The sequence below is a fragment of the Theropithecus gelada genome, chromosome 12 (assembly GCF_003255815.1).
Source record: "Theropithecus gelada isolate Dixy chromosome 12, Tgel_1.0, whole genome shotgun sequence".
NCBI classification, from domain to species: Eukaryota; Metazoa; Chordata; class Mammalia; order Primates; family Cercopithecidae; genus Theropithecus; species Theropithecus gelada.
Window position 1 is genome coordinate 52,511,181 of NC_037680.1, and position 20,403 is coordinate 52,531,583.

At 50.6% G+C, this 20,403-nt stretch overlaps 2 protein-coding genes and 2 long non-coding RNA genes across 7 annotated transcripts; 3 read left to right on the forward strand and 1 right to left on the reverse strand.

Moving 5' to 3' along the window:
- HOXD9 (homeobox D9) lies at window positions 1-2,559 on the forward strand. The gene is made up of 2 exons (XM_025405310.1): window positions 1-1,238; window positions 1,587-2,559. Exons 1-2 carry the CDS (start codon window positions 431-433, stop codon window positions 1,826-1,828), a joined length of 1,050 nt encoding a protein of 349 aa, XP_025261095.1. The 5' UTR covers window positions 1-430; the 3' UTR covers window positions 1,829-2,559.
- A 3,739-nt stretch (window positions 2,560-6,298) lies between these two features.
- HOXD8 (homeobox D8) lies at window positions 6,299-10,364 on the forward strand. 4 transcript variants are annotated; one of them, XM_025405314.1, is made up of 3 exons: window positions 6,299-7,849; window positions 7,969-8,582; window positions 8,974-10,364. In XM_025405314.1, the coding sequence occupies exons 2-3, from the start codon at window positions 8,009-8,011 to the stop codon at window positions 9,264-9,266; spliced, it is 867 nt and encodes a 288-aa protein (XP_025261099.1). In that variant the 5' UTR covers window positions 6,299-7,849; window positions 7,969-8,008; the 3' UTR covers window positions 9,267-10,364. The 4 variants fall into 4 exon arrangements, with proteins under 4 accessions (XP_025261099.1, XP_025261097.1, XP_025261098.1 ...); XM_025405315.1 differs by having other exon boundaries at window positions 7,338-7,412; window positions 8,435-8,582; window positions 8,971-10,364; XM_025405312.1 differs by having other exon boundaries at window positions 6,299-8,582; window positions 8,971-10,364.
- A 2,151-nt stretch (window positions 10,365-12,515) lies between these two features.
- LOC112636558 lies at window positions 12,516-14,746 on the reverse strand. The gene is made up of 3 exons (XR_003122196.1): window positions 14,268-14,746; window positions 12,995-13,095; window positions 12,516-12,625 (listed from the first exon to the last, which is right to left on the reverse strand). It is a non-coding gene; the product is annotated as an uncharacterized LOC112636558 (long non-coding RNA).
- Window positions 13,848-18,013, forward strand: LOC112636559. Its single transcript, XR_003122197.1, has 2 exons — window positions 13,848-14,647; window positions 16,650-18,013. It is a non-coding gene; the product is annotated as an uncharacterized LOC112636559 (long non-coding RNA).
- Window positions 18,014-20,403: the final 2,390 nt, after the last annotated feature.

Sequence of the window (20,403 nt, forward strand, 5' to 3'; positions counted from 1 at the left end):
CTCCCTGTGCCCGGGATACGCCGCCCGGGCTCGGAAGCTGGAGAGTCATCGCCGGGGCCGGACTGCCGGACCGAGGGCTGCAAGAAGAAGCGAACAAATAGTCCCCAGCGCCTCCTCCGGCTGCGGTTGCGTCTGTGGTCCTGGCAGCACCTGGGCGGGCCAGGACGGGCCGGGCCGGGCCGAGCCGGGCACATGGACCAGGCCTGCAGGCTCTAATTGCGGCGCTTATGTTGATGATTTTTTTTTTAATCACAGCAGCCCCCAGTTTAGCGGACTGATTTACTCCCGGTATTGGTAAATATGATCACGTGGGCCGCGCGACCAATGGTGGAGGCTGCAGACTGCGAACTAGTCGGCTGCTCGGGCGCCGGCGGGGAGCGGCTCGGAGGCGGACAGTGTAACCTTGGGTGGGAGCGCGGGGCGCCTCAAAATGTCTTCCAGTGGCACCCTCAGCAACTACTACGTGGACTCGCTTATAGGCCATGAGGGCGACGAGGTGTTCGCGGCGCGCTTCGGGCCGCCGGGGCCAGGCGCGCAGGGCCGGCCTGCAGGTGTGGCTGATAGCCCGGCCGCCGCCGCCGCCGAGTTCGCCTCGTGTAGTTTTGCCCCCAAATCGGCCGTGTTCTCTGCCTCGTGGTCCGCGGTGCCTGCCCAGCCCCCGGCGGCGGCGGCGATGAGCGGCCTTTACCACCCGTACGTTCCCCCGCCGCCCCTGGCCGCCTCTGCCTCAGAGCCCGGCCGCTACGTGCGCTCCTGGATGGAGTCGCTGCCCGGCTTCCCGGGCGGTGCGGGCAGTGGCAGTGGCGGTGGCGGTGGCGGTGGCGGCGGTGGTGGAGGCGGCGGCCCGGGCCCCGGTCCCAGCCCTGGCCCCAGCGGCCCAGCCAACGGGCGCCACTACGGGATTAAGCCTGAAACCCGAGCAGCCCCGGCCCCCGCCACGGCCGCCTCCACCACCTCCTCCTCCACTTCCTTATCCTCCTCCTCCAAACGGACTGAGTGCTCCGCGGCCCGGGAGTCCCAGGGGAGCAGCGGCCCCGAGTTCTCTTGCAACTCGTTCCTGCGGGACAAGGCGGCAGCGGCGACGGGGGGAACCGGGCCTGGGGCAGGGATTGGGGCCGCGACTGGGACGGGCGGCTCGTCGGAGCCCTCAGCTTGCAGGGACCACCCGAGTCCGGGCTGTCCGCTGAAGGAGGAGGAGAAGCAGCATTCGCAGCCGCAGCAACAGCAACTTGACCCAAGTAAGTGCAAAAGAAATTGCCCCCTGATTTATTGCTGAAACCTGTAAGGCTCGAATGTGCAAAACTGATAGTTTTACTAACCTATAAAAACGTCTAGACGCCTACCCAAGCCTAGGCGAGCAACATGGATCCATAAAAAGAGCTTCCCATAACCACCTACCCTAGGCGCTCGGTTTGTACGGTAAACAGAGCGCTGGCATTAAGGCTTTTTATGATAATTCCCCCCAAGTTGTGAAAAGCGACCATCCTTGGTGAAATTAATTTAACGACCTCTCTTCCCCACCCTGTCATCTCTCCCTGCCTCCCCTCCGCCCATCTCTACCCGTCTCCAAACCCCCCTCTTTGTAGACAACCCCGCAGCGAACTGGATCCACGCTCGCTCCACCCGGAAAAAGCGCTGTCCCTACACCAAATACCAGACGCTTGAGCTGGAGAAAGAATTCCTCTTCAACATGTACCTCACCCGGGACCGGCGTTACGAGGTGGCCAGGATTCTCAACCTAACAGAGAGACAGGTCAAAATCTGGTTTCAGAACCGTAGGATGAAAATGAAAAAGATGAGCAAGGAGAAATGCCCCAAAGGAGATTGACCCGGCGCGGTGCTGGCGGGAGCGCTCAAGGGCAGCGGTTTTTGTTGTTGTTTTTTTCCTTTGTGGGTGCTTGGTGCTTGATTTCCAGAAACTCTCCAGCGACTTGGACTTTTTTTTTTCTTTTTTAGATAGAAGTGACTGTGTGGTTGGTCTCTGTGAGGTATTTGGGGGACTCTGTATTTGCTCGTTTATGTGTTGGAAAAACCAAGTGGCTTTGGGGTTTCGCCCTATCCCACTCCCTTTCCTGCTCCATTGCTTCCTTAGGAAATGCTATATTTTGTGAGTGCACGCTGGCTTGGGGAGCCCTCTCTTGTGTAAATGTCCCCCATGTTTCTGAAAAGTGCTGTAGTTTAGTCCCCTCACCCCTAGCGCTGCCCAAACAGGGGCCAAATGCGCCCTAATTCCAAGAATGAAGGCCGAGCGACAACAGTGCGGACACGCCGGCTGCTAGCCCACGCTGAAGCCCGGCCGGGTTGCCCACCAGTTGCGAAAGCCCCCTTTCCTCAGGGAGCCTGCGGGACCTCGGTGGAGATCTCCAGTGAGGCCTAGAAAGGAGCCCAGGGCCTCGGGCGGGTTGGGGTTTGTCCTCAGTGCATTGGACCCGCTACTCTTTCCCCCGAAGGCTGGGCTCGCGTGGGCGGCCACGGATGGTGGCCGTCCCGGTTCCTGCCCGAGGACCAGTTGTAAATGTTACTGCTTCCTACTAATAAATGCTGACCTGATCAAATGGAGCCCAGACGCTGGCCCTAAACGTTGTGTGCCTGCTTTTTCTGTCTCTCTGCAAAATTTCACACTCAGAATATTTCTCCTCTACCCCTGGGAGGGAGACACTGTTAAAAATTCAGGGCCCTTCCACCTGACAGATCTCTCTGATGTGTCTCTGCCTTCTCTGCCTCACATCCCTTTGTGCAGGCAGATGCGGCAGCACAGACCCTGGGGGGGACATTGGTGACTCCCCAAACCTGGTTCAAGCTCCTCCATGAACTCTGTGCTTGGGCCCAGTGTTAGCTTTGCAGCAGCGCCCAGAGGAGCCAGCAGGCCCCAGAAGCGAGGCACTTTCAGGCTAGGGCTTGGGTACACAGCACTCTAACCTTCCCTGGGCTCTTGGAGCCCCAGATGCCAAACCCCTCTCCAAACAAGGGAAAGGCCAACTCTGCACTCTGGAGCAACTGTCCGAGCTCGGGGGGCACTGACTGGCTCCGAGAGGTCCCAGCCGGTCAGTCTGTAAGCTTCTGTCCCTCCCACCAAAGCCCCAAAGTGACCTTAGCGATCAAAATGGTCAAGGCTTTCCTCCCCAGCCACCTCCATTTAACCGCCCCCTTCCCCCCACCCAGCTTCTGTGTATGTTTAGCCCCCAGCTTGGCCCTCTGAGGGCTACATTCAGGGGCTAAAATGAAGGTCATTGTAAGTGAGGGTTCGGGTGAGCACAGCCTTTGCAGGCCAAAGAGGCATCACCACCAGGTGGCCTGAGCTGGGTGGAAGGTGAGGGCAGTGGCAGAGATCTTGGGGGATCCCAATGAAAGAGGAGACTCGAAGAAAAAGCAGAGGGGGCTGGGAGGGAAAGCCAAGGAAGGCTCAGATCTGGCAGAAGGTGCTGCGTACCCCTGCCCCTGTGGCCAGCTCGGTACCTAGGGCTCTTTGAAAACAGGAAGAGCCAAGGTGTCATAAAGCCATCTAGCCGGCCAGACGTCTGGAGGTAATGAGTTTATGACAGGCCCGGCACTTTGCTTTGAAACCATCTCATTTTGATGTTTGTGTTTGTGGGAGGAAAGAAAAAATGCAGACAAAACTAGGTCTTAAAATCTAGACAATAAAATATAAACAAGACTGCGTTGGACCAAGAAGGCAGGGGCATAGGAGCCCCCAGGTGAGGTGTGAGCACCTAGGAAATAAACATGAAAGAGGAAGGAAGAGGTGAATGAATTTCTGATTTTTGAAATGAATTGGATATTGGAAGTAGCCTAAGGCAATGGCATTTTATAATATTTTGACTATGACCACGGTTTAGCTGGTTCTTTAGAAATAAACAAAAATATTGGCCTGTTATCTGTGCGTAGGGCGGTTACTGAGCTTAGGTCATTTACCCAGTTGAGAGTCTCCCAGAAGTGTGGTTGGTGGGAAAAGATGAAGTTAGGTGCCTATTCACTTTCTGACCCTCCACTCCAAACTTTGAAGCAAAATATTGTTTGAATTTATGTGTATTCACTTATTTAAAAATACAATTGTTACACCTAAACGGGAGAAAAGCAGTTTTGAAGATGAGTAAAAAGATTAATCTAACAGGAAACACTTAAGCCAATTGAATAATCATTGCTTTAAAAAAAAATTCTAGTGGAATGCTTAGTTCAATGACTTTTGATAAATATTTTTAAAATCCCATTTACTGTCCATAGAAATCCAAACGAACCCAAGCCCGAAGGGACTTTCCAGACAGCCACTCAGAGATCCAGCAAAAAGCTTTTGATTTGGCTTCGATTCCCCAAAATTGCCACCTAAGTGGGCCCAAAGCATTACAGTGTTAAAATACCAAATATTCATGATTTAATCCTAAAAGCAACAGCTGTAAGAGAAAAACAAAAAACATAACAATACCTGACTTCTGTAATTTCTTGGTTGCCAAAGTGTCTGGTTCCTCTGGAAAAGAAAAAGCCTCTTGGCAGTTGATATTTAGAAAGTTGAAGGTTTTGTTAAATCTAGCCTGTCGCTATAATTGTTTTAAAAGGCACAGCTGGGCGGTTACAGCATGGGGACTTTTGGTGTCTGGCAAAAGAAGGGCTGGAAGCTTTTGGAAAAGACACTACTGGAAGCTGTTGGGAGCACTGATTAGAATATTCTAGGCATACAGGAGCTCCTGCTTGCTGCTCTTGAGTTGTTGACAATCACAGGAATGAAGCATTATTAGTGTCAGTAGTCCAAGCCCCAAACTAAAGAACGAGATTAGAATTGGTTTGAGATGAATAAAAGGAAGTTAAATTCAACGGACTGGAGGTGGCATTTGGCCACTAGAGAGCGCTGTTGCTCCACTTTCTGATCTCGTAAAGCTGGAATTGCTGCGGAGAAAGGTTTTGATTAAAAATATTTACAATCTTATTTTTAATCCTAAGTTAGGATAAATTTAACCAAAAACAAACAAGGTATACTATTAAGTTTTCCGGCAGTGTTTGCTGGGAATAAAATTTTGGCTCGGTCAGGGCTTCAGAAAATTTGGAGTATGGCACAGCTGAAAATATAAAACATGATAAATGAATGTGTTATATCAAAACAGAAACCTGTAAAAGGCATAGATCTTTGCTTACCAAGTTAATCGCGCTCTTTTTCTACTCATATTATAAACGGAATACTTAAATAAATGTTAAAAACTGTTCTGTCCCAAGAGGAAATGTGTTGTAACGTTTTCTAAATTTGGCCTGAATAGCTATAAATGAATTTTCTAGTGTTCATTTTTCTTTTATTCCCCCGAGGAATCACACAGTTCTAGAAGATACCTGGTATTGTTGAGATTCGGGCTCTTTCATTTTTTCCCCCATTCCATTCCAAAATCCACTCATTTATCCAGGGTTCAAACATGCGCGCGCGCGCGCACACACACACACACACACACACACACACACACGCCAAACTGAAAAAAGGGGCACAATTACAAAGGTAGCTCCAAGGCTTTATTGACAATAATAATCTTTTAATTGGGCATTTGCAAGATTGAAGGACAAATCCTTAACTGTCAGAATCAATTTGTTCGCCTTCGGATTTAAAGAAAGTCATTACACTTGGCAATCACCAGCAGAAAAAAACCCCACAAAAACAAACAAACAAACAAAAAAGACCCTTGCTCTCCACCACCCCAAGTCTGTACTCCTTACTAATTTAAAAATTAAATAAAGCACGCCTTTATCATCTCCAGGTTCATTAACGATTCCTTTACCTTTCAGTCATTCCCAGTAGAAATAATTGAGTCAGACATTATCACCTTGCTATGTCAGTCTATCTCGATCTCATTTTCTCCATTTGTAAAAATGATATTTCAGTCCACCCGGACACAAGTCAGGATCGCGCTCGCAGGCTGGGCCAACCCACAAGGAGCGAGGGGTAGCTGAAATCACTCGCCAGCCTGCGGCATCTCTGAGGCCGTCTGGGGCTTTCGGAAATTTGCATTTGGTGTGGAAAGCCGGCGTGGTGCGTTTAGCTTGAGCAGGGGCGCCTTGGAGGTCTGTTTCCAAGGCTGTGGGCCTGGCGCCCTCACGATATTGTACCTATCCCGAAGGAAACGTGGCTCCGTCACCCAAAGAACCCACGAAAAAGGCCGAGCAGGAGAGGGGAAAACACACACATAACAGAGAACCATTGCATTTATTGGACATTGAAACGGGAGCAGAGAGGGAAGGGCAGTGTGTGGGGAGGCGGCTGGTAGGTAGGGTAAAGCCAGACAGCTTTGGAGAGAGCTGCTAAAATCAGGAATATTTTGTTGATTCACACTCGACTGGGCCACATGACTCGGGCTACTTTTCTTCATCTCTGCTCACAAACTAGCCTGAGCCTTCCCTTTCTCTGCTTTGGGAAAAATTCGTAACTTTGAGGCCTGCGGCTCTCTCGGCAGTAATTTCACAGGCTTGGCGGAGGAACTAGGATCATTAGCAGAAGATGGGCCGCCTGCAGCTGCCTGGAACCGGCGCGATCTGAACGCCGGCCGGGAGGCTCCTGGGGGTATCTCGCTGGCGTCTGCCCCCAGCGCTCCTCCGGGAACCGCAGCCGGCCCTGGTTCGCTGCGCGCCGGGGCTGAGACCCGGGAGCCGCGTCCTGCCCGAGGAAATGTCACCCTCCCCAGCGCGAGCCCTTTTTCCTGCCTCAGAATGTTTGCCCGCTCTTCTATTTACTCCCTCAGCAAGCCTAATGCCCCCTCCTGCATTCTTCAGCCTCCCCCTGCGCCCATTGCTGACGTCTATCAAGGGTGAAATGATGGAAACTATATTCATGGGCATGATTTCCATTAAATATCAATTAACCTGAGAGCCTCGGCCAGGCTTGCGGTACGTCAAGGGTAAATGTACATCTCATTTCCACAGGGCCCACTCGGCTGGAAAAGAAGGGCTTTGATTTGCTTTGATAACGCCAGGATCTGGGGCCACACTCGCGGCTTTTAATCAAATCACTTCGATATGCCCCAAGTCAAATGCACGGTCTGGTCCTTCAACACCTCTTGTCCACGTTCCCTGGGCTGCACCCAAGTGTCAAGAGCTGCAAAAGCCACGGGCAACCTCTGCTGGGCTAAACCCAGGGGCTCGGGGAGGGAGTCATTTGCTCCGCAGCCTCCTGGGAGTGGCCTCCTTGCCTCCCCCAAGTCTAAGGCTCCGCTGCGGCCCCTCCGTGCCGGTTGCGGCCCGCTTTCCCGCGGCCCCGGGGCACACAGAGCCCTTGGCAGTGCGTCTTTATGGGCCCCCTTTAAGGCCGGCGGAGGCATCTCGGGCCGGGCGCGGCGCTCCGTCCGTCGGGAGTAGTGGTTGAACTGCGCGCGGATCCCTCCGCGGGGCTCCTGGCCCCCGTCACGCTGCCTCTCCGTGCACTGCTGTGGTGCGAAAATGCCTCGTCGGTGCGCACCGGGGCGGCAGCCTCGGCGGCGGGGGCGAGAGCGGCGGGAGGGGGGCCCGGGGGGGGCGCGGTAAGAGGTGACGGCGGACAGAGGGTGTTTTTTTTTTCTTTTCTCTCCAGAGCGGGGGTTTGTAAACCGAGGCCAGAGTGTCCCCGTGGGCCGGGCGCACTTTTTTCTTGTCCGGGTGCGCTCAGGCACTTTTGGTGCCTGAGAGGAAACAGTGGAGGCAGCGGGGCAGGTCGCCCGGGGCGTCGGCGATTATATTGCGGCCGAGCCGGGGCGCGCCGGGAAAGGCCGGGAGGGCGGCGGCGCGCGGGGGTTGGGCGAGGCCTTGCGACCCGCGAGGGAGGCGGCGCGAAGCCGAGTCTGGGGCGCAAGAGCCGGGCATGAGCGCCCAGTAGCTGAGCGCCCGCGGCTGCCCGGCCTCAGAAGCGACGGTCGAGCGCGGGCGGGCGGCAGCAGCGACGTAGCCCGGCGGCCCTGGCGGCGTGAGCAGCCGCCCCAGAGGCCCCCGCGGCAGTGCGGCCGAGTCGAGGCTCGCTCCCTGCCTGCTTAGCGCCGCCCGCCTATCCCGGGCCGCCGCCGCTGCCGCCCCAATGAGTTCGTACTTCGTGAACCCGTTGTACTCCAAGTACAAGGCGGCCGCGGCGGCGGCGGCGGCGGGCGAGGCCATCAATCCCACTTACTACGACTGTCACTTCGCGCCCGAGGTCGGCGGCCGTCATGCCGCCGCCGCAGCAGCCCTGCAGCTCTATGGCAACAGCGCAGCCGGCTTCCCGCACGCGCACCCGCAGGCGCACGCGCACCCGCACCCGTCCCCGCCGCCCTCCGGGCCGGGGTGCGGCGGTGGGGGCGGCCCGGGCCAGGACTACTTCCACCCCGGCGGGGGCAGCCCGGCCGCTGCCTACCAGGCTGCCCCCCCTCCTCCTCCGCATCCTCCGCCTCCACTGCCGCCTCCCCCCTGCGGCGGGATTGCCTGTCACGGGGAGCCCGCGAAGTTTTACGGATACGATAACTTACAGAGACAGCCGATTTTTACGACCCAGCAAGAGGCCGAGCTGGTACAATATCCTGACTGTAAATCGTCCAGTGGTAATATTGGCGAGGACCCAGACCACTTAAATCAGAGCTCGTCTCCTTCTCAAATGTTTCCCTGGATGAGACCACAAGGTTGGGATGCATTTTTTTTTTTTTTTTTTAAGAGGGGAGAGGGGGAGAAATCTGCTTTCATCTCACGGTCTGGCTTTAAAACTCCCCTTCCCTCTCCCCCTCCTTTTCCTTCTTGTGTAGCCACAGTGGCTCTTATTCATAAAGTAATACAGACTTTTTTTTTTTTTTTTTAAAGTAGAAACCATGTAAAGATGATGGGGACAGAATAATTGTGAAGACCTTCTCTCTGCCTCTCTTGCCTGCACACCCTATATATATTTGAGCTAAAAAGCGCTGTGTATATTTCACCCCGTAGGCCCCGTTCCACAAACCTCCAGCAACATGCAGAGGTACCATAACATTTTTAAAACGTTTATTCCTCCCCCCCCCTTTTTTTTGTTTTAATCAGCAGCTCCTGGTAGACGAAGAGGAAGACAAACCTACAGTCGCTTCCAAACTCTAGAGTTGGAAAAGGAATTTCTTTTTAACCCCTATCTGACCAGAAAAAGAAGAATCGAGGTTTCCCACGCCCTAGCCCTCACGGAGAGACAGGTAAAAATCTGGTTCCAAAACAGGAGAATGAAATGGAAGAAGGAAAACAACAAGGACAAATTTCCCGTTTCCCGGCAGGAGGTAAAGGACGGGGAAACGAAAAAGGAAGCCCAAGAGCTGGAGGAAGACAGAGCAGAAGGCCCAACAAATTAACTTCCACCTTTAAAATTTTACCACAGACTATTAAAACTAATGATCACCATATGCTGTGGACACCACCTATTTTGTTTGTTGGAAAGGACCTTACCTGTGTTTCAAGCTACCTTCATGTCACTGCTCTTGAGGCTTCTGCGCTTTGAGAGGGATTTGGGTGTTTAAAAAAGTTTCTAGTATCACATAGAAGCAGTCCTTGAGCTGTCCTATGGAAGGGTAATTTGATACTGACCTTGTAGCTATATTTTTATAATGGTTTTTAATGTCTGAGCTGGTGATTTGCCTGAACAACATAAACTTCCTAATGATTAGCACTTAATAATTGAATATAAAATGCTTTATTAATCAAACAAGTGTACTTGAACGTTTTAATCTTTGTGGTGAGTAAATTAAAAGGAGTCTATTAATTTGTTTTAAAAATTATGTCTGCAGAATACTTTATATTATTTGATTACAATGTATTATTTATGGATTTTTTTTTCTTCTTTTATAATGAATGGTTCGGGTGCGTTTTGTTTACTCCTAAAAGGTTTCTGTGCGTATTTTCTAAATGTAGTATCTCGGGGAAAAGGCTGGGGTAAACATTCGAAAAGCACATATTAGCTGAAGAGTGTAACGGTATAGTCCAGCTCTGCAGCTTCCTTAAACTTAAGGAAAAGATTGGGCCAGTGACAAGAGTTTAAAGGCAATGTCCAAGTTGACAATTATTTTTCTATAGTCCATACAAATTAAATAATCTGGCAACTCTGGCAAATCGCCTTGTAAAATGCGTCTCATTTTTTAACTTGCTTTCGTTTTGAACCGCCCCTGTAATCGCCTGAAATCGCTAGTTCTTTATGCAGTGGCTGCCGCTGTGTTCCGTTATTTTCAGTAGGTGCCATATTTATTTGTATTGCCTTCGTTTTGTTCGCCGCTGGTTTTAAACCAGCTTGCTGTGCGCATCTCAGACGTCTGTTGGTACGTCCTCCGCTGTTCTTCAGGAAAGTGATAGCCTTACCTATTTGAAACAAGCCCTGAGAGGAAGAGCAGAAAAACCTGAGTGTAAACAACTCCAGAATGTCGCTAGCTCCTTAATAAATAAATGAATCTCTTTCTGGAGTTAGTGTCTTTGAGCGCGGCAAATACCCCTTTTCCGGGAATCACTAACAGTCGCCTCAGGACTCACTCAAGGCTTCTGTTTAATAAGAAATGGGTGGGGTTACACACATTCTGCGCTGTTAAAAAAAAAAAAAAAAAAAAAAAAAAGCCGCAGGGGCCCCTTCTTTTTCCAGAGAGGACTGGCTAGTCTATCTTGCTCTAAATAATCTTGCTAAGATGCTCTGAGAGCTTTGATCCTCTTAAAGGACTCAAATTGTGGGCCCAGTGGGGGACAACCCAGAGTCCATGTTACACCACAGCTTATTCCACTGAGCCAGCATTGATGCTGGGGTTTGGCATCTGTTATTAACAAGATATCCATTTTCCATTGGAGGCTGCTCCTGCAGCTGCCATTTTACAGGGGAAAGTAGGGAAGAGGAGTGGGAGAAAAGAGGAAAATTCAAGTAAAGTAACATTCATTCCCGAAAAAGGAAAAGCACCTTTATTAGGTAGTCATCGAAGAGCTCTCTGCTTTCTCTAACCGTGTTTATTTTCAAAGGGATACGTTTTTATTTCCAGAGTTGCTTTTATTACATAGGTAAGAAAATGGAATCCTATAGTTTTGCACCAGGGTCACCTCATCGGGTTTTGTCAGGCTGTTTGCCTGTGGCTTCACAGACCACAGAAATGTTGCCACTGGCCAGGTCAGAAGGAAAGCACCACCTGGCTTTACATGCTGGGAAGAAGTGATGGCTGTGACATTCTCCGACCTGAGCCAGGAATGATAATTTTAAATCACAAGTGGCCCAGGACTTAAACATTTGCACTCCAAGAGACAGCTGCAAATGCCTATGCTGGATTTGAGAATGTTTTGCTCTGTGCGCTGCTTAAGACTGCTGTCGGCTGGTACAGAGTAAGGATGCCAAGGGCCAAGAGGCTGGGGAACAGCCTCCAGTGTAAACCATACAAAGACCAGTGCTGGCTGAAATCCAGCTGCCCTGGATTTAAGGGACTCAGGACTCCTTTGTATATTAGTAAAACTGGCTGTCTCCTGTTCAAGGATGCTCACCAAATTCTTTTAGAACCCTGAAATAATGTTGGCAAGACTGTCAGGTGGGAGCACTGTGTATGGGTGGGTATGGAAATCAAGGAAGGAAGAGGAGGTAAAATGTCATTTCTTCAGCATTCTGTGCTGGTCTCGAAGTGTAACTTTTGGCCCCACTGGCCCCCTAAACCATGGTAAATTCATACCTCATGTACAGACAAAGACTGTTGCAATAGCTGGTGTATTTTAGAACATGAATTTGTATGTATACATAGCTTACACTTTGTATGTATACATAGCCCAGAGTGTTAATTATACATGTAGGTAAATGTTTCCTTTTGTAGCTGGGAAAGAGCATAGATTTGAGTTCAAATAAAGACCTTGGGGAATTACACATCACACACATTCGCCACCTTCTTTCTTACACTGACTAGACATCCCCACCCCCCATCATGGTGTTTCATGCAGACAGACTGGCAGTGACTTGCGCACAAGATGCCCTTCTAATTGGCTCAAATGTTTCAACATCCAAGCATTGAGGCAACAAGCAAACATTTTTTTGCTGCAGAAATTTGCATAAACCTTCAGAGAATGCTTTGCCATCCCGGACAGTGCTTTTCAGCCCTGGACTGCAGCAGTCGGCTTAGAGAGGTCTGTAAACCGTTTAGAGAAAAATAATACTCTCCAATGTTAACACTGAATGAAAGAACCAAGCCTTCTGAGTGATTTAGGCTCTCCATTTGCAATGACCAGAAACACACAAAAGAGGATGTGGGTCTCAGTGGTTTTCAGAGAAGTCAGTTCAAGGATGCCATTTTGTGAGGTTCCACAAAGCCCAGTACATCGCTTACCTCTGGGCACAAGAGGAGAAAATGCAAATATGGCTGCTTTTTCTGTGCAAAGTCTCTTTGCAGCCCTCATTCCCCAAATTGAAAAGGAGGGTCATAAAGCTCTGCTTTTATCTGGGTAAGATGGGGAGAGGATAATGAGGCAAATTGACTACTGAGATTATTTCTCAGAAAACTTTGGAATTAAACAACTTCTTTGCTCAGTTCCACATGTATATACCAGTATACCTGTGTGAAGTCTTCTGGGCTTGTGAGGGCCCAAAAACTTGCCCCATCTGCTTGTGTAATTTAAAATATTGTTTTATTCTGTAATACAGAAGGAAGTGCTATTTCACATCCAAGTTTCTTGTGTCCTCTGCTTCCCCAGTATTTGCTGAATCCTTGGGCATCTGGGGGTGGACAAGGGAGGAGAGAGAACATTTTAATGGGCCCTGGCTGCTGCTGTGGTTCCTTCCAGCAAAGTTAGGGCCCACTGGCTTTTTTTCTAGAAAGAATATGACTTTTGCTGACAGATGGCAGCAAAAGTCCTTTAATCAAAAACATCCAAGGTCATCAGAACTTTTTCAAGGGATAACAAATGGCCTGCTCCAGAGGGTGCTGTGCTGCTTCCTGCTTCAGTCCACATCCACTTAGGTACTTACTGGGTGTGAAGATGTTAATAGCAGAGAACTTACACACAGATATCCAATGCAAATATTTGTAACATAGTATTGGAAGTTTAAAGACACTGTCTTTAAAAGGGTGGGGGGTGGTGTTACCTCTTTCAGGAAGGTTCTGAAGGCTGCATGGCTATGCCGGTGAGGGGAATGCTGGAGGCCAGCCAAGGACATTTACTTTCGGGAGTTCACCAGAGCAGTTCCTGTGAAAAATATAAAGGGAATGTGACGCCGGCCTTTGAGGAAAAGGAATTATTCTTTTTTCTAGGCTGATCTGAGGAAGTCACTCTTTTCCTGAACAAATGTCTTTTCAGTATTGCGTTGAACACATTTTTCAATTGGGAAATATTTGGGGGCAAGAGGAGAGGGGAGAACTAGAATTAAACTCCATAAAAATGAAAATTGCTCTTAGTGGGGGACGTAGAGCAAGGAGTTTCAGAAGGGATCCAGGAACCATAACCCTGTCTGTCCAGAAAGATGTTTCTGTGGAGAAAGATCAGGTGATGGACTTTCAAACGGGTGTTTCGGAGAGGTTGACAAGTACCTAAAACCATTTCCAGCCTTTAGGCTGGTTGGTGATTATCCTACTGCAGAACCTCCCGGGAATGGGAGGGACCCCAATTTATGATGGAGCAGTGTGTGGGGGGGCACACTTCCTTGGCCTGCAGAGCCCGCATTTTCTTCCCAAGATAACTGGGACTGGCTTGCAAGGAGATAAGTGGGAGGAGGGGAAACCGAAAGTGGTTGGCTGCCTTTGGGGACAAGCCTTTTCCTGAGGGGAGAGGAGGAGAAGCCAAGTGACTGGCACAGGGTGAGAGATGGGGGGAGGTTGCTGTGGGGATCGCTTCCCCAGAGCGTGAGCAGTACATTGAGTTCATTTCCCTCCTTCACAATGGCCAACTGCGCAGAGGTTTTGAGCCAAACCAAAGAACACACACACACACACACACACACATCCTAGAAAAAGAGAGAAACAGAGGTGGGGGTGAGGGAAGGAAGAACCACGAAGGGAAGAAAAAAGGGAAAGGTGAAGCGGGACAGAGAAAGAAAGAGGAGGGAGGAAGGAGAGAGAATGGGGAGAGAGGAGTAGGAGAAGGAAGAGAGGAGGCGGGGGAGAGAGAAAGCAGAAGAGGAAAAAACATGGCGCTTGCGAGCTGTATGTGCAAAATCCGCAAGGAATTGCAGTAAATTCCTTTTTGTTTGAAGAAAATTTACAACTTGGTAATAGACCTTTTTATGACCTATTTGCGGTCGTCATTGGCTGCGGCTGGTCATGTGCAGGCGCCGCTCGCCTTCACGGCCTTTTTCCTGATTTCCCAGGCGAATTTCCCCCCGCATTCTGCTTTCCCAGAGCCTCACCCCCTCTTTTTCTAACCTTTGTCTCTGCAGAGGTGGGCTTCAGTCGCCGGCTGCGGGATTGCAGAGTCTGCCGCGGCTTCGGCTCCCGCCCGGCGCCCGGCCTGGCCCCACCGCCGCTCACTCGGTCCGCACAGCCGCCACCTCCGGAGCTGGTGGGGAGCCCGGCGAGGGAGGGCCTGGAAGGGGGCCTTGGGCGCCAAGCCCCCCGCCGGCGCGGACACCGCCTGCCAGGAGCAGCCGGCCTGCTCGAGGTGACTGCAGCCGCGCGATTCCGGCGCAGTTTCTTCACCAACATGAGCGGGTATCTGCCGCCGAGAGCGCGCGCAGCCGGGCAGCGCCTAGTGGATTACGGCAGACGCCCGGACCGACCGCCGCCTGCAGCTCGGCAGCCTTCGGGTAAGAGTCGCCCCCTCCCCGCGCCCCAGCATGCCACCAAGAAGCCTGGGGCGCCGACCCCCTTGGTCAGCTCAGTTCGGCTGCTCCCCTACATTTCCCGGGGAACTGAGGGTCGCTGTCTAAGCCCCTTCCCCCCATTACTTGGTTCCTAGGGCGTCCCCTGCGGCCCGGGGCGGGGTCCGGCTGGGTTCAGAAGTCTAAGGGGGCAGTATTATTTCTTCCAGAAATTCTGAGAGATGGGTAGCCACAGACAGGATCCCAATGTCTAGATGGAGAGCCCCTCAATCCCACCCTGAGAAAGCGTGTAGACGGGTTACTACTGAACATCTCCACTTGCTGGGGGTCACTAAAGGCATTTTATACAGAGCTGTGGTTTTTGTGGTTTATCTGTGGTCGTGGCCAGAGGTTCCCGGGAGAATAACAGGTGTTTTTTGAGGGTTGGGGCTTGGGTGGGGGTGGGGTGAATTCTCTGTTCCTAGGATGTGCTTGGTGTTTGAATCTAGGCTTTAGTGACTGATGCTGGTTAATTTCTAGGGTTAATGGTTTATTGGGCCTTGTGTTGTATGAGATGGAATTTTAAATATTTTTAAAGGTTTCTCTAGTTCTTAGAGAAATTTTTAAACAACTCAAGATAGGTTCTTCCCACATATGATAATCTGTCAGGTGAATTTGGATTATTTTATATCACAAAATGAATGCATGTTTTGGGAAGTAATGGTATCAGACTATATGGTCCAGGTCTTGGTAAAAACCCAATAAATCTTTGAGAAATACAAGACATCTCTGTGTTCAAACATCGTGTGTTTCTTATTTGCCAGAGTAGGAAGAGTAGATCTTTTTGCTCTCTAAGTGTATTGATGGGTTGTGTGGTTTTTTTTCCCGCCTACTAATAAATATTACATTGTAACATTCTTCCCTCAACTTCAAAACTGCTGAAATGAAACAATATGCATAAAAGAAAATCTTTGCAGAAGAAAAAAAGCTGTTTTCTCCCTCTGATTTTGAATGGCACTTGAGGATGCAGTTCGTAAATCCTATTGCCTATTCCCGTCATGAACATTGTGAAATGAAACCTTTGGACAATCTGCCGCATTGCGCATGAGACTGGCCTGCGCGAGGCAAGGGTATGGTTCCCAAAGCACCCAGTGGTAAATCCTAACTTATTGTTCTCTTAAAATTCCAATGTAACAACGTTGGCCATAAAAGCGTTTCTGAACAAAACATGTCATCTTTGTGGAAAGGTGTTTTTCATAATTAATGATGGAATCATGCTCATTTCAAAATGGAGGTCCACGATTTGTGGCCAACTGATGCCTGCAAATTCTCCTGGATCACTAATTCTGATCACTTACAAATAAGAAACTTGAGTGATTCTTGTTTTTACTTGGAGTGTTTGTATTTTGTAATTATTTCTCTACTACGGTACAATGGTCTTTGAGGTCATTGTTTGATGGGGTAAAAAATATTCCCCATTGAAAAGCAGGCACCTGGACAGTGGCTTCTAGGCCCTGCCGGGTAGATCCGGAGCAGGAAGAGTCCCTAGGTTGGATGGTACCCGGCTGGGGGTGGGGGTGTGGCCCTGATGGCCAAGCTCTATGTTAAGAGCTTCAGTGCTTTTCCCTGGGTTCTGTAGCCCAGCGCGCTTGGGTGACTAAAAACCTGGGTTGGGTGCAGGTCCGATTACGCAGCAGAGGTTGATGTCATGGGCAGATTTGGAAGACTGAGGGGTTCTTTGTAAGCCCTGTGGTAGCATTAATTCTTTTTAGAACGAAATGGTCGATTGCATCTAAGGGAAATAATCCGCAAATCACAAAAACTTTCGGGCCATTAGTCCTCAAGGAGAGTAGTTCGTGCTGTTGCCACTACCGGAAATAACCCCATTGTTTCTGTTAACGTAACAAAAAAAATGAAACGAAAATTTAAAACGCTGGGACTCTAAGAGCTGAGAAGCCCGGAAGTATAACTCCCGGTGTCCTTGGCCCAAACCTCTGTTCTCTCATAGAGCAGGGAGCTGGTAGCATGTCCTGACCTTGGTGACGACGGGTCAGGCCATGAACTGGGCTTGAGATCTCTGCGAGGATCAGGAGAAAGAGCGAAACTCGAAATTATAAATGTGGCCAAGCACGAGAGCTGAAAACAAAGCGTATTTTCTCGTCAGATGTTTCTACAAACAAGTACATTTTGCCAGAGTTCTGTTTTCTGAACCAGAAAGGCAAGGGAAATCGAACAAAGACAGTATTTCACCCTGGGCTGGCAGGCAGCTGTTAGAGGTATTTACGGCCTTGCTGCAGTGCGGCGGCCAGGCAGCCGGGCAGGGTATACGGGGGCACCGGAAGCTGGGGAGAAGCCACCAAAAACTCAGAATTCCAACTTAAATTCAATTTAGGGTCACGTTTTCGGAAATGGCGTGAACAGATGCCCTCTTTCTAGGGACTGGTCCTTTAGACTTGATAGTTTTGCAGAATGAGGGAGAAGTTGTGCTCTCTGAATGTAGGGTGGTTTTCCCCGCCTTGAAGAACGATTCAAGGAAAGCGGTGCCCTGTATGTGACATTTCTGATCCACATAACAACCTTCAGAGTGTTCATTGGCAACGAGGAGATGCTGCTTGTTCGGCGGAATAGGGCTGCAAATCAGAAAGGACAGTTGAAGCTTTTAATACAGGTTTTACTGAAAAACAAAAGTATGTTTCCTGCTTCTTGAGATGAGGTTCCCAAGCTCCTCTGCATCCAGGCATAGAAGCGGTGCGCGGTGCCTCATCCGTACTGCGCGGTGCACGCCGGCGGCACAGCTCAGGGCCCCACAGTGCCCGCCACACACGCGCGCCAGGCGTCCAGCGCATGTGCAGTTAAATTGTCCGGCCCGAGGATTCAATCGGCAAAGCACGGGTTGTGGGGGAGGGGACGAGTGGACTCGAGCGGGAAGATACACCCGATCTTTCCATTCTCCCTCCGTCAAGGCTCGCTACTCATCTTGTCTTTATCTCAGCCTTCCCTGTATAGCTGAACAGTTCTACCTTTGGCTACATTTCCAATCATTATGACTCATCACCTCACCCCAATTTAAATCTGTACGCTAGACATAGGCTGCAAATACGAGACAGGGGCCAAAGGAAACATTCTTCTTTCCAGTATATATATAGCATATATTTGCCCCTCGGGGAAGGGTATAGATTTTTTTTCGGCCTGGTGCTACTGCTTTGGGAAAAGGCCTTTCCTCCTGGCGCCTGTTCAAACCGCCAAACTGCGGGCCAATCCTTCAGCCCGATCATTCCCGGATCTTGTTATGCCAGCACAGCACATTCGAGGGCTCTGGGGCGCAGCAGCTTGGCGAAGAGTAGTCAAATAAATAAATAAACGGACAAATAAGGGCTTTTCCCGCCTGGGTTCGCTTAATTAATGGGCCACGAGCTTGTTGTTTGTGCTGGGGTGGGGGGTAGGGGATGAGAGGTGGCCTCAGGTCCCTCTTGCTCCTTTCAGCCGCCCCAGGGGACACTGTAGAACCAGCCTCTGGTGCCGGGAGACCTCCGCCCGCTGGAGGAAGTCTCAGCCTCAGGTTTCCGGGGCTGGTGGTCGGCCTGCTCGGTTGTGTGGCGCCTCGTCCAGAAGGAGGCGCTGTAGGACAAGCGTCTCGCCGGCTGCTGCGGCCGGGAAGGGCGGGAGCGGAGGGATCGCTTTCCTCTCCTCCCTCACCGACTCCCTCTATCTCCGCGCGCAAAGTGTGTGGGGCCTAGAACAAGGGTCGACGGCGCTGCGCCCCACACCCCCAGGGGTTCCCTTCTCCAGACCCGCAGTGGAGGCAGCTCCAAGGCCTGGGAGCCTAGGGCCGTTCCGGGTTGGCAGGCCACCTCGCTTTCTCCGCCCTCCCGGAGGGGGCGCGATTTCCTCGTGCTGCGCTCCTGGGAGCAGCAAGTTGAATCCTGTGTGGGGCAAGCTGGGCCCAATCCGCGGATCCCAACCAGCCCCTTCCTCTGGGCCGCGGGTCCTGTCATTTACCTTGCCCAGGATTCCTGGTAACCAGAATGGACAGCCTTGAAAAGAACATCATTTAGTACCCCCTCCAACAGGCTGATGGGCCTTGCCCTTGCTCACTTAGAACAGGGCCTGGGGCCTGGGACTCTCTGGAGACTCTTAGAGCTTAGGTAAATCCCATTTGCTCTGCAGCTTGAGAGAACTAGCCAGATGCGCATGTCTACTCCACACCACCCAACCACTCTTCTACCACCACTTCGCGCATTTCAGGCCTTTTGTGGGCTCCACTGGGTACTCCTCGCACCAGCTTCAAGAGCTAGCGACACCTTACTTAAATAATGCTCTGACCCAATCCCACTGATCCTCCATTATCTCTTGGCAATGCAGTCTTTTGTCCCCCTCTCCCCACTGCCTTCTCTAGGGTAAGGATTCTCAGTGGAGACCTGCATCAAATCTCCTGTTTATAATGCAGGTTTCTGGGTCCTATCCCAGATCTACTGAATCAGAATATCCAGATATGGTACCCAGAGACCTGCATTTTGTAAACATCCTCCCCCCAGGGCAGTTGAGAACCACTGGTCAATTATCTCTCCTGCTCCTTTTATGATCCTTGTTCTCCAAAGATCAAGTTCCCTCTACCCCTACAACTAGGCATCCCCCAGAGCTCCTAGGCTTCCATCCAGGGTTGTGTTTTTTAAGGTCACCACCCTATATGCTGAGTATTTTCATTTTAGGGAAGGGGCCATGGATCCCGTACTTTTGGCTTGGAGATTTCAAAGACAATGGGTTGTGGGTTCAGACTGCCATGGTCCCACTTACCTGTTGTGTGACCTTAGGTGAGTACTGCAACTCTCTAGACATGTTAATTTCTTTGAAAAGGAGGGATAAGAGTACCTTCAAGGGTTGCTATGAGAATTTTTACTTACTTGCAATACTATATGTCAGGCACTATTCTAACTGCTTTACATACTTTAACTCACTGGTTAAGTACTTAAACCAGTGTTTTGCCACATACCAAGTATTCAATACATACATGTTTCTTATTATCCCCCTCTTACTGAGTAATCAGGCCTAGACCTTTAGAGCAAAAGACCCCTGGTTCACTCACCAAATTTTTAAATTCTATGGAGGACAAGACAGGTTTGAATACACAGGAAGTAGCAGACTCAGGAGAACATAGTTCTGGGACCTAACCTATTGCTGTTATGGGCCACATAGTCCTGGCCCACTGAATCTAAATGTCTGGCACCTAAATGTATCAGCATTACACCAGGCAGAAAGTGGCCCTAACTCCTCAGTGGGCAGGTGTCAGGTAGGGGAGGCCTCACACTCACACAGACACATCTTCCACTCCCACAGATGGCTTCAGGTCTTTCCTGAGAGCAGGCCCGTTTATCCAGCTCCTGCAATCACTGTCTCCATCACCGCCCTGTCCTGTCAGTCACACCCACTGGGCTGGTTGTTCCTCCTGTTCTCCTGTAGCCCCAGGGCAAGGACCCTCCTTGTCTCTTAAAATCTAGGGCAGGGTAGGAAAGCAAAAGACCAACAACAGCCAAGGAAGCTGAGGAGCCCCACCTCCACTTCCCCCAACCCTCCTCACCGCTTCAACTGCTTGTGCCCCAGGATCTGGGCTCCAGGGCAGCAGCTGAGCCTCTCCCCCCAACATGTGTAGGGGCTGTAGCCAGAAAGGGTATTTTTATAATTCTTCATAAAAGATGTATGGAATTTCAAAGAATTGGAAGGGTCAGTGGAGAATTGAGGGTTAAGTCCTCACCCTTAGTTCTGGG